At 40.4% G+C, this 14,919-nt stretch overlaps 3 protein-coding genes and 1 long non-coding RNA gene across 4 annotated transcripts; all 4 read left to right on the top strand.

The window, feature by feature from the left end:
• Positions 1-231: 231 nt before the first annotated feature.
• LOC139999086 (uncharacterized) lies at positions 232-4,355 on the top strand. The gene is made up of 3 exons (XR_011804130.1): positions 232-1,581; positions 3,181-3,418; positions 4,168-4,355. It is a non-coding gene; the product is annotated as an uncharacterized lncRNA (long non-coding RNA).
• A 270-nt stretch (positions 4,356-4,625) lies between these two features.
• Positions 4,626-6,272, top strand: LOC139999085 (ubiquitin carboxyl-terminal hydrolase 42-like). Its single transcript, XM_072025742.1, has 4 exons — positions 4,626-5,071; positions 5,231-5,333; positions 5,538-5,605; positions 5,762-6,272. Exons 1-4 carry the CDS (start codon positions 4,915-4,917, stop codon positions 5,866-5,868), a joined length of 435 nt encoding a protein of 144 aa, XP_071881843.1. The 5' UTR covers positions 4,626-4,914; the 3' UTR covers positions 5,869-6,272.
• A 94-nt stretch (positions 6,273-6,366) lies between these two features.
• On the top strand, positions 6,367-11,078 carry LOC139999084 (ubiquitin carboxyl-terminal hydrolase 42-like). The gene is made up of 7 exons (XM_072025741.1): positions 6,367-6,447; positions 7,365-7,476; positions 7,853-7,993; positions 8,188-8,288; positions 8,752-8,893; positions 9,574-9,855; positions 10,655-11,078. Exons 2-7 carry the CDS (start codon positions 7,375-7,377, stop codon positions 10,745-10,747), a joined length of 861 nt encoding a protein of 286 aa, XP_071881842.1. The 5' UTR covers positions 6,367-6,447; positions 7,365-7,374; the 3' UTR covers positions 10,748-11,078.
• LOC139998597 (uncharacterized) lies at positions 10,850-13,239 on the top strand. Its single transcript, XM_072025892.1, has 3 exons — positions 10,850-10,854; positions 11,278-12,379; positions 12,935-13,239. Exons 1-2 carry the CDS (start codon positions 10,850-10,852, stop codon positions 12,350-12,352), a joined length of 1,080 nt encoding a protein of 359 aa, XP_071881993.1. The 3' UTR covers positions 12,353-12,379; positions 12,935-13,239.
• Positions 13,240-14,919: the final 1,680 nt, after the last annotated feature.

The following is a 14,919-nucleotide window of genomic DNA, read 5'->3' as shown; positions in this document are numbered from 1 at the left end:
GAGAAATGTGATTTTATTTTGTGCAGTGTCGCGGACCCTCCGAAATCTACTGGGAAGGATGAATACCTCGCACAGTACCAATGTGATGACGGTGGAGACAAGGAGAAACCAAGAAGATCAAAAGAACGTGACCTTATTTCAAAAGAAAACGTTTTGTACGGCAAAGAGTCTTCTGAGCCTGGTGAGAAATTGCGGCAAACTTCCTCTCTCAAGTGTGACACTGAATGTAGCTCTAAAAAGCTTTCCTCCTCAGCTATTGCAGAGAGATGCCAAGGTAGAAAGGACAAGACTAAAAACACTGAGAAAGAGCATTACCAAAGCAAGAGGGAACATGCTCCTAGTGAAGAGAAGGAGAGTCAAAAAGCAGGTCCTTCCAGCGGCCAGGTTCAAAAGGCGTCACGCTGGAGCTCCGAGTTCGGCAGCATTCCGAGACCGTTTTGGCGGTTGTGGAGACGGCCCTGGCTGAGGTGGCTGCTGCTGTTGCTGCTGTCCCCTCTGTCCTCGCTGTTGCCGCTGTTGCCGCTGTTCCCGGACCTTGGAGACCTCCGGCGGCTCCCTGTGACAGGCCCTGTGGCCCCGGGGAGCTGCCCGCCGCCTCGTCGGCCAGCCCGGCAGCAATCCTGCCAGCACAGAATAGCTCACTGCGTTTCAGGGTAAAGTGACGATTAATTTCTATTTCCTGGCCTGGGTGCTGCTTCCTTCTTTAAGGAAGCTTCAAGGTTAAAGGTTAAGCTCAGTTATGTCAGGGCCCAAGTCCGTTTCGTGAAGGGGCTCTTGTACGAAAGCTTAAGCTGGGATTGACTCTCTGCTAAGCGGAGGCCAAACGTGTACCTACTGAGAAGCAGGTCCTAAGTGATAACATTTTCTAAAGAGACTGCTAAACACATCTGAACAGTGCTGCTGCAGAACTCTGAATGGGGGGATAGCAACTGTCTTAACTGATCTGGAATCTTGAGTTTACTTTTCAGTGGACAAGAGGTGTGTCTCTCAAGGCAAACAAAGAGAGGAGTAACACCCGATACTCATGTCAACATAAATTTATGCTCAGAGCGTAGGTGTAGGAACAGCATCGGTATGTATATGGAACATCGGGAGAGGAAGCTCTGTCGGTATTTACAGTTTTTCTACTACCTTGTCAGAGAGACGTTATCTCCACATTAGAAATGGATGTATTTTGAAACGGTGGTGGTGGATCGGATTTCTTCTTTCTAGTGTTAATATTTGCTCTTGAATCGTACTTAATACCTGGTAACGCCTCAATCAGTTGTCAAAAATAAACTTAAAAATGTGTAAGGCTTATCTCGTTGGTCAGTATAAAGATCAAGGCTTTTTTCCTTTTTCCTTTTTCCTTTACCTTTTCCTTTCTTCCCCAGTGTTGTTTTTCTTTTCTCCTTCTCACTACAGTCTTAATTTTGTTTCTTGTCCCTTAAGTGTGTTTTCAGTGTGTTGCTGAAACATTTTCTCTTTCAATCCGAAAAAAGGAGCTGTCACTGGTGAAGATCGGAGCTTATCTGAAAATCCCTGAGCCCAGGAGCTGTCACCTTAGTCTTCCAGTCGGACAAGGACGACTTCATTTCTCGTGTAAATGCATTTTTCAGGTTTGCGTATTGTTTTTTCAGGAACGGAAAGTGTGTATAGAATGGATTTAAAATCAATCTTAAATGTAAAATGTCAAGGGAAAAAAGTTCTAGTTACAACCTCTGCACATAATTTGCCAGCTGTGGGACTAGGAGTTTTCTTATTTACTGTGTTTTGTTTAACGTGTCTGAAGTTTAATGGATAGCAATCAAGGCGTGCTAGAAATCTGAAAGCACTTTATGCTTTGTTCTCTCAGTCATTTTGGTATAACAAACTAGCTTATGTTTTAAACGCTCCATTAGGTTAGTGGTTTCCCTATAGGTAACAAGTCCCTGTGTGCTACAGTAAGACAGTAACAAAACATGAAGTATAGAAGTTCATCCTGTCATGGATGCTTCTGCCTACGGACACACAATTATGCTTATTTAAAGCGGTATCACCTTGAAACCTAATCAGCATTTTAAAAAGGACTTTGTAGCAGTTATTGGCTTTTGTCCTGGAGGGCTGAGGTTTGTTTTGTTTTGTTTTACATTCAGCATTTCCGTTTCTAGCTTACATTGCCCTGTTGTTTTGCATGAGGAAAACGTGCAACTTTACAAAGCAGAACGGAAAGAGCTGCTTTTTAGTCTAACGTTTCAGTTTTTTGTAGGAGTTTTAAATGTGGTAGGAGTAAAACACCAGAAGTACTGCTGCCAAAGTTATATTCAAACTCGTATTTCGTGGAGAAACAGAAGAAGCCCAGGGAGAAATAAATTTGCAAACGTGCTCTTCATGCTCTCCTTTCCCAAGATTTCTCTGAGATATAGCCCATCCTCTGTGGGTTTTGAGGTATATGGTTCCCAGGAGTGAGAAGGAGGGCCAAACATCTCTCTTCTTGGATCTCAACATGCCAGGGCTTTAGTGTACTGCCACTTACGGCTCCGCTTTTTCACTTGGAAAAAGCGACCACATGATGTAGACTGAGGAGCCCTCACAAATTAACTTGCTATCACAAAGTGACGCCCAGAAAAGGTGTATTTAAAAGCTAGGCTCATTATAGAATAACAACAAACCCCTCATGATTGGTGCAGTAGACAGTGAGGTAGAGGGCGATCCCTGGAAAGACAGAAGAAAAGGAGCAGTGAGTTCTGGGTACCTTTGTGCACACGAAACAGAAAAACGCAGGCAGTGAAGTAATAGTGTTCCATTACTAACGGCAGCAATAGATAATTGCAACAATTATCTATTAGATCATAGGTAATAATTAACAGATAATTGTGCAACTCTGGAAATCAATAAATAACTGATTCCCCTCAGAGAATGTCTTCTACATTTTTATATTAAAAAGACTCCAGAGTTGTAATGGATTAAAATCCTACGGAAGTGAAAGAAATGGCATCAGCCACTAGTTCTGCAGAAGCTAAAAGTAATACCGATAGAGTTTAGATGGAAATTTTCACTTTGTGTGTTTAGTTTGGGGATTCTTTTTAAATCATTCATACCAGCGATTTAGTTCTTAAGGCTGTTTCTTTGAGATTAAGTGACAGGACTTCTGCTATTCTTTTCTTCTTGGAATGCTTCTTGATATTCTTACGTCAACCAGAACTTCTGTCTCTGTCGCAGATGTCAACAATGACCGTAGTTAAGAAGCCCAAATCTTCAAAGTCTAAAAAGCCCTCTTCAAGGCGGTCTGGCAAATCCAAGAAACCAAGTACTAAAATACTGATGTCACGCACCGCAAACTGGGGCCAGATACCGCCTGCAGAAGGTTCAAGCCAAGTCTCTGTGGCCCAAGGACGTGGAGGTGCTATTTACTGTAGATCATCTGAAAAATCTAAGGCTTTTGCCCCAAGAGATCTAAGTAAGTGTGAGCTTTATCCTGACTCCATTTTCTTCAAAGCAAAAGTAGAAAATGCAGTTCTTACTTGTTGCACTGATAGAGAAGGGGACTAGTGTGAACAAAGACTTCAAAAGCAAATCCCCTGAGGCAGCTGAAGTGACTGATGTTACAGAAATTAATTTTGATATATTTACAGTCAACAGAGAAATATGGGGAGCTTTTTGTAATGCACAGATTCATCCATGTCTTTTCCGTTTTGCAAAGAAAAGTGTTTGATTGTTGCTATTCACAGCTTCCATTTTTCACACGTTTTTTGAATGATAACATTGCTCAGGAAAAGATCTGGTATCTGTAGGGGTACCGTCATTCCTAGTTACTAGTTTTTACCTTTTTTCTGTATAATTTCAAGTCTAAGCTTGTGGTTTAAGTTATAATAAGGAAAAAAACAGTAGTTGAGTTAATCAGGTTAAAGATTATAGATGGAGAGGAACTTGGCATTAGGTACTACAAACAGAATGGCAGTTAGCCTTGCCTTAGAAAAATTAAAATGGTTGACGAAAGCTGTTTTTTTGTTTTTTTTTTTTTTTCCCCAAAACATTGTGTTGACCAGCCAATTTGAATTTGGCGGTATTAAAGCTGTCTGCAATAATTTTCTTCTGGCTTGGATTGTAGCTAGCTCCTCTAGGTGCTCCTGCAGAATAGTATTTTTTTAAATACCTTCCTTAGAAACAAACAAACAAAATCTCTTTTTAAATTTAACTTTCTTGCAGTCGTTAATGATGGAATTGCTCCACCACAGAGCATTCTTTTTCCACCTGAGAAGATTTGTATGGATTGGCGAGAAACACAAAGTGTTGGAGTTGGCCTGTACAATCTTGGCAACACATGTTTTCTTAATGCTACTCTACAGTGTTTGACCTACACATCCCCACTTGCCAATTACATGCTTTCTCTCGAGCACGGCCAGTCATGTGAGTACTTTCTAAGAGTATTTCAAATCTGTTGGACAGCTCTGAAGGTGAAAGAACAGCAGTGATTCTGAGACAAGCTTATTTGCCTGATTTTACCTGTAGAAGCTGGCTTTGAGCACTGTATTAGCAGTGGGCTCCGAATAGCATACGGAGTGCAATTAATGCACTGTTTGTTTAATGAATGAATTTATTTATTTATTTATTTATGTATTTATTAAAGGATCATTTATTGCTTCGTGGGAATAATGAAGTGCATTGGACAGTAATGCATTTAGTAGTAATTTTAGAGAGTAATACATTTTTCAGCCTGTGGAGTTCACATTCCTGTCAGCCTTTACAAATGTGACTTTGCAGTAGTCTTTTAGATTTCTCATCACAAAATGCATTTGAATACAGGCTTAGTGGATATTTTTATTCTGTAAAGTTGTGTGAAATGAAATGTTACAAGACTGTTGGGACATTGGCATCTTGGGAGAATAGAATGTAGCAAGGAGAGTGGATATCGTATCTATAGTTTAAATTTTACTTAGATGTTTGTTTGTAGTTATGGATATTTTGCTGGACTGGGATGCTTTCTTCTTTCACTCTTCAGGTCGTGAACAAGATTTTTGCATGATGTGCACAATGGAGACTCACATTAACCAGGCCCTGCGTTGCACTGTTGATGCCATCGAGCCTACGCATGTTATCAGTAATCTCAGTCGTAAGTGGCTTCAGATGTGTTTCTTTTCGATAGCTTGTAATCTTCAAATACTTATTTGATGTGTATAAGTGGTTTTAACACTAGAAAGAAGAGAGATTTTAGAAATACAAGAATGATTTCATTTTTAAATGAGGTGAATACTATCATCTTCTTCTTTAGGAATAGGACAACATTTCCGTTTTGGCAGTCAAGAAGACGCACACGAGTTCTTGCGCTATACTGTTGATGCTATGCAGGAAGCGTGCTTGAATGGAAGCACTGAGTAAGCATAAACAAGTTCACTTTCATACATTCTCTAGCACCTTCTAGTCCTTTATTTACTATCAAAAATGATCTCTAGCACCTTTTAGTGCCTTATTTACTATCAGCAACGAAAGTCTACATCATCCTTAGTTTTCATAAAACTCTTTGAAGAGTTAACTCTGCGCCTTAAATCTTCTGAGGTCTGATTATAATTTATTTCCAGATTGGACAGATCTTCTCAAGCTACCACCATCATTCATCAAATATTTGGAGGATTTCTAAGATCGAGAGGTACTTTAAAAAATATTCCTGTCCTTAGAACTGATCTGTGTCTTTTGTCGGTAGTAAAGCAGTCTGTAGTTTGTCTAAAGTAGTATCTGGCAACAACTTGAATTTGGACAGTTAGTCTCCTTCACATAAGGTTAAGCATTTATATTTTGCTTCCAGTGAAGTGCTTGAATTGCAAAGCAGTTTCGGATACGTATGAGGCATTTCTTGATATCACTTTGGATATAAAGGTAAGATGTTTTCTAAATATAATTCATGATGTTTAAGTACATGCCTAACTTTCTAAATTAAACTTGTTTACCTTAAAAAACCAAACCACATATAATGTTAAAACGTAAGAGCTTGGTGGTGCTAAGGAAGTGGATTGGACTTTGTCCTTCTGTGGAACCCATGTAAATAGTCTCCACATTTGCATTGGGTTTAAGGGGAAAGAATTCTCTTTCTGCAAAAATTATAATGCTGTCATACTTCTCTGTTGTTCTACCCCAATGTACATCTAATTGTTAGACTGATGAATTTGTCCCCAGTATTGATGACAAAGCACACTATAGGTGCTGTCTAGGCTACTGGAAAAGTATTTGTTCCGAAGTCAAATGACTTCCAGGTGAGGTCAATGCTGAGCATGCTCTTTCTGCCTCCTTCTTCACAGTGCTCATAGTAGATCGCTGGAGTATGTTAGTAAGATTCTCTTACAAACTACTAGTACGTCTCTGGAATTTTGAATTTACGGTGACTTTACGCTCTTCTTTCTCGCTCCTCTAGGCGGTTTCATCTGTTACCAGAGCTCTGGAACTCTTTGTGAAACCTGAAGAGCTGGGTGGAGAGAATTGCTATAAATGTAGCGAGTAAGATTTTGACGAATTAGGTCTTAATCCTAGATGTCAGTTTTATATGTTGCATGACTCTGTTGGACTACGTCTAAACTTTGGATCTACTTACGAGTTTTGTGGAAGTTTATAAAACACTTGGATTTTTGTTTCTTTGGAGGGGGGAAGTCTTGTTCAGAGGCATTCCCTATGGGTTTGCAATTCTCTGGCTCGTATTTTGCCATCAGAATTCAAAAAGAGATACTTTTGTTCTTTCTATTTATTAGCTCTCGACAGTACTTTTCTTGATGTAAACTGCCCAGTTTCCGTTGTTCTCTGGGCTAGTGGCTAATTTTCACTGCTTACACTGTAGGTCCTACCTTGGAGCGGGCAATGTATCAAACTGAACTATTGTGTTTCAAAGGATGGCAGACAGTTTCAGTGTCTTTCCAGACAAGCTCAGTACATGAAGACTTCCTACTGTTAAATGTCTCCCTCCTGTAGAATGACCATGTGCTTCTGTTGTATTTTTGATGTTGATAGACGACCTATGTTGGAGATTATTTGCAATTTCTAGTCCTGGGGACCAAGGCTCTCTCGTTCCACTTTCATTATTTGTATTTCCCTTGAAAGCTGAAAGAATGTATCCAGGATTGGAGTTCAAATAGCCACTTTTGTAGACCAAGAAATGGTACCTTGCCATCCAACCTGGTAATACCCTTTCGTGAGAGATTCCTGTTCCTGCTATGCCCGGGGTTTTGGGAGAATTTACCTTCTTCACTGTATTAACAAACCTGACACGCAGTGCATGGGTTTATGAAAAGAAAAAAGACCAACCTATTATGCAAGTAAATGTCATTCAAATAGCATAGGCATGCGTGAGACATTAAAACGAGTTTGTTTTGGGGGCGAAAAAAGAAGATGCCTTCAAACACTTATCTCTGCTTGTTTTTAAGGTGTAAAAAGATGGTTCCTGCATCCAAGAGATTTACCATACACCGTTCTTCCAAGGTTCTCACAATATCACTGAAAAGATTTGCAGATTTCACAGGTGGAAAGATCAACAAGGTATATTTACCACTGTAATGCAACTATATCATTGTGTAATGGGACATCCCCCAAAGCTGAAAGTTGTTTATATTTTCAGACAGTAATTGTAGACTAACGACTATGGCTTATTCTTTCTCTTAATATCAATAAAGTTCCCGCTTGACAAGAAGCATATGCTTTCCTCTGAGAAGGCTGATTCATCAGGAAACAGTTCTCTGCAACTTCTAGTCTTCAACATTGTTTATGGGAAGACTTATTTGTAGTGAATCAAGAAATATCTTCTAGAAATATATTCTAGAAATAAATTCTAGTCTGTGTTTTTTGGAAGTGTTTTTCTCTGGCTAGTCCACGAAGTACTCTGGGATAATTTTCTATCTTCTTGGTCTCTCTTTAGGTGGTGAAATATCCGGAGTATTTGGACCTGAGAGCCTACATGTCACAGTCAATGGGAGAACCACTGCTCTATGCCTTATACGCGGTGCTGGTACATCACGGTGTCAGCTGTCACTCAGGACACTATATATGCTATGTAAAGGTAGAAGTCAACAGCATTTCTAACAGGGTAAAGGTTGTGCTGGCAAACCAGTGAAAGCGTGACTAGCAGCTACTGTTTCTAGGGAAAAAGATTTCATTATATTTTTATTTGACACGTGTGTATTTTGTTCCTATCCGTGATTTCATTTGGAACACGTGCAATTCACCTAAAGAAATGGTTGTCTTTATTTGCAGGCTGGTAATGGACTTTGGTATCAGATGAATGATGCTAAAGTAGTCCGTACTGACATTAAGAGAGTTCTTGGTCAGCAAGCTTACATACTTTTTTATATCAGGTAATAACAAATCTTAACATGTGTTCAGAAGAGATTTACTTTCCTGTTATTGATATTTTTCTGTTTTGCAAGTGTTTTTCTTGCTATCCCAGGGAAAGATTATTATTTGTCTAATTCAGTTCTGTCTAACCTGAAATTCTCTGTGTCATTTATTATCTTTTGTTGCTTGGCCTGAAACTGCAGCACTTGTGTAAATTGCTATCTATGTGTTACCTGTAGCTGGCTAATTTAGAGAAGGAGAAAAATGAAGGTCATCTGTCGTGTAAGAATGAATTATTGTTCTGAAAGTGATAGTCTTAGTAGGAAGACTGTTCTCTCCTTTTCAGTTTGTAGTCTTGGCGAAGCCTTCTGTAGAGAAGGCTTCCATATCGTATGAACTGTTCCTCTAAAATTATAGGATGGGATTTAATCCAAGAGTAGGCTGAAAGAAAAACTAAACTCCGATCACTGCTCTTTTCTGAAGGCGCTATGATTTGACACTTGGAGAACGTGCGTTTTACTTGCCAGCACCATCTTATCCCTGTTCATTCCCTCCTGGTCAGCAGGGGGCTAATAGTAAGCAGGCTGGATTTATGGGACCACGACTTCTTCCTCATATGATTAAGGTAATTCAGGGAAGTGGGAGGGCAGGTAACGGCACCAAACTGCTAGTGGGTTTGGGGTTTGGTGTGGGGTTTTTTGTTTGGTTTTCAGCATCTTAGTTTTGTTTTCCTTCCCATGCTGCAGCTTTCTTCACAGCCTTCATGCTACAGCCAGAGTCATTCAAACAGTGGTTACTGCTAAATTGTGCAGCCATGCGACTCCATTACTTTATACCTCCAAGACAGCTTTCTAAAGCACAGAGAGCTACGCTCTTTGACAATTTAAGCAGAGTGTACTAATCCTCGAATCATTTAAAAGAGGACTTGTTTTTCCTATCGTCGTCACTTTAGCTAAGACAGGGAAAACTAATTGTCTTATTCCTGAGCACCAGAACAATTACTTCAGGCTTTTCAGGGTATGTTTAAAGGGGAAAATAAATATATTTGGGAATAGCAGCAGGTAATGTTAAGTTGTTTGGCTGGTTTTCAAAGATGATGTTAATTTGATTCCAATCGGCTGTAAACCAAAAGCAGGAATTGAATACGCTTATTGGACTTGCATTTATCTTTAAAGGGCAGTGTGTTTTTCTTTGTAGGTGTTAAGACCATTTGTAGAAATACTCAGTAGGAGAGTTTTGTGTTTCAAAATGTTAAATGCAGTGTTTGCGTTAATCCATCTTGCCATTTCTTCTTTTTAAATACAGAATTCAAGCCGTTTAAATGGAAATGGATCCATAAAAGAGGACGCAAAGACCACTGGTGTCACCCTAAAAAGGCCATCTTCAGCACCACCGATGGCCTGTGTTCAAAACCAGACAATTACCAGGCCTTCAATTACTGATCCGTCAAGAAAACAGAAGATCACCACCAGTATTCACAATAAATTGCCTGCTCGTCGGACTGTGTCACAGCCTGACTGTCTTAGCAGTGCTGCGGAGGACGAAGATCTCTACCAGGCTGTTCCTTCATCCACAATTACAAATTCGGTAATGCAAATGAAGCAAATGCAAACAAGCAAAAAAGTTTCTGATGAGATTTTTGTGGAGCCAACAGTGAATGAAAATCCTAAACTCAGCTCTGATAACACAGTCCCTTACGGTGCAGAATCTTCAGGAAAATCTGAGGAGGAGTCAAAGGGCTTATTTAAAAGGAATTGCAATGCAATGTCCTCTAATGGAATTTTGGTTGGAAAGGTAGTCCGTACATTGCAGCATTCCGGTTCTTCCTGTCAGAATGCTGACGAAGGAAGATCCCAGCATGAGCTGCCAAAAACCGATTCACTAAATGGTGCTATTAGGTTAGTTAATGAATCGAAAGAAAACGGACTGAAACTTGATGATTCCACTTGCCGAGTTGAACCTGTTAAACCTTCTGAGATGTTCTTTTCTAAAACAAATGGATTGCTTGAAACATAGATTTGCTCCATCGAGAATTTCTCACCTATGATGTATTCGGGAGTGTTTATTGTGTTCCTAATTCAGGTGAAATACTGAGAAAACACAGCACAAATGTGATTGTAAGACTTTGTGGTATTATCCCATTAGAATTTGCAGACCTGAGCTTACATTAGAACTTGTCAACTTAAGCTCAGCTGAGATAAAAATTCCTAAGTTTCATAAAGTAGATTTTGGGAGGTGAGTTGGGGTTATCTTTGAAGTGTAGATATTGCATACAACTCAAAACGGTCTTGCTTACCATTTAATGGAGAAATTCTGACAAGACTAGTCCTCAGTACTACTACAAATAGTATTTTTTTGTCTGCTGACTTGTGCGTTTTGATTGCAGATGCCTGGAGCTATGCCTTCAGTCAATCGAGAAATCATCACGGAGTCCCTCACAGCCAGCCAGCTGAACAGCTTGTCAGAGGAAACGAGGTAAAATGAGCACAGTCTGATTAAGACAAGACCTTATGGAAGTTCGTTACGGTTTTATCTGTCTACTAATAGTATTTAATGGAAGGATTTAAATTAGTACAATTCCATGCTGTATGTCCAGCGTTACGAACAGAACTAATGATCAGCACTGAGCATATCACTCTGATGCAGGTTGGTGCCTCAAGGAGAACTTGTGTTCCTTCATAGAATGTTTTTCCATTTTTCTCCACTGTCTGGAGAAACACTGGCTGTTCCCCGCTCGCCCCTATGCCTTTTTTCTCAGAGCAGCAGGTGGAAGGAGACGGATGCATTTGCTTTTTTAGTGCAATGGCTTCAGAAGCAAGAGGGGAGAAAGCACTTTCTCAGGGAGCTGGAGAAGGTGTCCTAATCACAGGAGAGGTTTCTAAATGGCATATCTCTGCGAGTGTTCCTGTAGTCTGGAGGTTTTTGTTTGTTTGTTTGCCTTTGGAAGGTTTTACTGTTAATCTTCACGTCCTTCAGCAGAAGTGAGAAATGTGATTTTATTTTGTGCAGTGTCGCGGACCCTCCGAAATCTACTGGGAAGGATGAATACCTCGCACAGTACCAATGTGATGACGGTGGAGACAAGGAGAAACCAAGAAGATCAAAAGAACGTGACCTCATTTCAAAAGAAAACGTTTTGTACGGCAAAGAGACTTCTGAGCCTGGTGAGAAATTGCGGCAAAATTCCTCTCTCGAGTGTGACACTGAATGTAGCTCTAAAAAGCTTTCCTCCTCAGCTATTGCAGAGAGATGCCAAGGTAGAAAGGACAAGACTAAAAACACTGAGAAAGAGCATTACCAAAGCAAGAGGGAACATGCTCCTAGTGAAGAGAAGGAGAGTCAAAAAGCAGGTCCTTCCAGCAAGAGGAGGTGTTCTCAGAGCGTGGAAGTTGTTCATCAAAAGCGTCACAAGCAGGAGCACTGGGAGGGAAGCAGGTGCAGATCTTTCCCTGGTGAAAGAAACAGCCCTGAGAATGGCAGAAGAGCAGTCAAATATTCAAAGTACAGATCTGGCAGCGGAGGAAGATCAGAACAAGGTAGCAATAGATATTACCGATCCAAAGGGGAAAGAAGTTGGAGCAGAGAAAGATACTATCGAGATGAAGCACGGAGGTGGGAAAGTTGTAGCTATTACAATGATTACTATTCACCTCATGCGACAGGAGACAGTAGAGAGAGAAAGTTCTCTCACGGCGATGCAGCCTTTGACAAATGGACTGCAACTTACTACGGCAGGTCACATAAGCATTATCATTACAAAAGTGGATGGCCTCACGGTTCCCTCTTGAGAGATGAAGATGTACGTCGCTTTAGCACACCCCGAGCAGACTTGCATCGTTGCTCGGTATCTCAGCAACATTCTGGAAGACATTCTCGTGAAAGACATGCGCTTCCACCTGTGTCAGCTCATTTGGAGAACTGTCGCCAGAAAAATGAAACAGAAGGAAACAGAAAAAGAAAATCTACCCGTGCAGAAGGTAGTGAAAGTGAAATAGAAAGGAAAGACAGAAAGATAGAAAAGGAGCTTTTAGGTGGTGAAAAAAATGCAAAAATATCACAAGTTCTAGAAGAAAAAGAAGTCTAAGGATAAACATGGAGAGAAGGATTCCAAGTAAGCAAGGATTCCAGCATACTCCGCATTTTTTATCCTAATTCTTTTCTGGGTGCTTCTCATGTATTCCTTCTTTTTTTTTTTTTCTCCTTTTTTTTTTCTTCTCTTTTTTTCTTCTTTTTTTTTTTTTTTTTTTTTTTTTTTTTTCTGGTAGTTTCTAAGTTACTTAGATAGCATCAGCTGGCTGGGGATCATGTTGTTAGGTTGATCAGTGAAGATAGGAAAGCTATTGCTGAATTGTTTCAGAGCACTAGCTTTGGACCACATAGTTAGAAACACATCCGTACACCATTCTGGATTAGGTTAAAAGTTTTTTTCTGCTTGCACGTATTCCAGAGCTAGCCATTGTTAATGATCTGTGTACAAACCAGGACCTATGGTCCTCCAATCTGAGGGCTTAAGTTTGCTACATCTAAAGTAAGTTGCGTGTGCACAAAGCACCACAAAATAGCTGACATGCTGCAAATCATCACCTGTGGTAAAATAAATAAAGTTTCATATAGGCAACAAGTGCCACATCTTTTTTTCTCTTTTAAACTTGCATGTTTCTTTCAGACTTCACGATTTGTGTTTCTGTGTGCTCCACTTTGACAATGCCAATCCCAAGCGTAAAACAAGAAGAAAAAGGAGAAGAAAAAGAAGAAAAAAGAGAAACAGCAGGAAAGTGAAAGGCTCCTTGGAACACTTAGATCCTCATTTCCAGAAGATAACGCGGGAGAAGAAGGAAGAATCCCATCCTCCAGATGGCTCTTCATGTGAGCAATGCAGAAGTGAGAGCAGTAAACAACCTTACAAGGAAGGGAAGCCTTCCAGTGCAGGCGAAAGCAAGAAATACACCTCCGTCTCATCCAACGAGTGTATTAAAGGTAAGCGGCCGCAGTGTGTTTGAGGAATTCCTTTTCTATTAATGTAGAGATTATTTCCAACAGTCTTGAAGTGCTTGGTGACTTAACAGTCTGCTGGATATTAAAAAAAAAAAGCTGATGGACTTTTTCTTTCCGTTTTTAAATGACCACTAGGAAAGAATGCCTGAAATAAAGAGGTGAAAGGCAAATAGTTTTCATTTGGTGTGATGATTAAGTGGCAAACAAGAGGAAGAGTTGCAAGATCCCTTCTTAAATTCAGTCCAGCCAAGTAGGAAAAGTAAACGTGGACAGCTGTATCTTGGCAAAGAAGATAGTAGGGAGCAAGGAGGTTTAGCAGTCAAGATGGAAGGTGATGCCATGAGGCTTACAGGCTAGTAATGTTCTAGTGAAACCCAGCCTTCCTAAAGAAGCCTGCCTGAATAATTCCTGTGAATAACAGACTCTGTTCAGCTATTTCCTAACATAGAAACGGTGCTGACTGCTTCTTCAGAGTAACATAAGTTAGTGATGCTACTGAAATAGTTGTGGTTCAGACGTAGATCTGATTTCTCCTAAGCACGCTGAATTCACAGCTGTTGATCCTCCAGCGGAGGCTTTGCAATTGAACACCTGGAGAATAGGTAAATTTCCCGCTGTTGTTCTCCTCTCCTCTTGTTTTGTTTTGTTTTCCTAGTAGAATAGGCTTAAGACTCTGAAGAAACAGGCTGCTTTTTTTCATTTCCAACACTGGCTGTTCCTCCTGAGCCCCGCCTTCTATTTTTGCAGTCACAGGATACGTGAATGTAAATTCTTGGGAGAGAGGTAGAAAACTCTGTTTCAACTGGTGTTTTTTTCGGCTATGTGGGGAGACCAAATAGGGTGGTTTTGAATCTTCTGGCTCTTATTCAGAGCAGCAGCATGTGGAGGGAGACAGATGCGTGTGCTTTTTTAGTGCAATGGCTTCAGAAGCAAGAGGGGAAAAACACTTTCTCTGGGAGCTGGAGAAGGTGTCCTTATCGCAGGAGAGGTTTCTAAATGGCATATCTTTGCGAGTGTTCCTGTAGTCTGGAGGTTTTTGTTTGTTTGTTTGCCTTTGGAAGGTTTTACTGTTAATCTTCACGTCCTTCAGCAGAAGTGAGAAATGTGATTTTATTTTGTGCAGTGTCGCGGACCCTCCGAAATCTACTGGGAAGGATGAATACCTTGCAAAGTACCAATGTGATGACGGTGGAGACAAGGAGAAACCAAGAAGATCAAAAGAACGTGACCTCATTTCAAAAGAAAACGTTTTGTACGGCAAAGAGTCTTCTGAGCCTGGTGAGAAATTGCGGCAAACTTCCTCTCTCAAGTGTGACACTGAATGTAGCTCTAAAAAGCTTTCCTCCTCAGCTATTGCAGAGAGATGCCAAGGTAGAAAGGACAAGACTAAAAACACTGAGAAAGAGCATTACCAAAGCAAGAGGGAACATCACGGAACATTTTCCGTGATTTTCTTCCTGAGCAGAAGTGTGCAGTACTCCTTTTCCATTAATGTAGAGATTATTTGAAACAGTCTTGAAGTGCTTGATGACTTACCAGTCTGCAGATGTATTATCAAACCAAAAAAAAAAACCCGACTTGGTAGACTATTTTTTTCCCACTTTTGAATGACTACTAGGAAGAAGGTTGTTCCGGCATCAAGAAAGTCATGTGGAA

This window comes from Anas platyrhynchos, chromosome 19 (assembly GCF_047663525.1).
Source record: "Anas platyrhynchos isolate ZD024472 breed Pekin duck chromosome 19, IASCAAS_PekinDuck_T2T, whole genome shotgun sequence".
Taxonomy (NCBI): Eukaryota; Metazoa; Chordata; class Aves; order Anseriformes; family Anatidae; genus Anas; species Anas platyrhynchos.
This window is presented reverse-complemented; position numbering and strand designations above follow the sequence as displayed.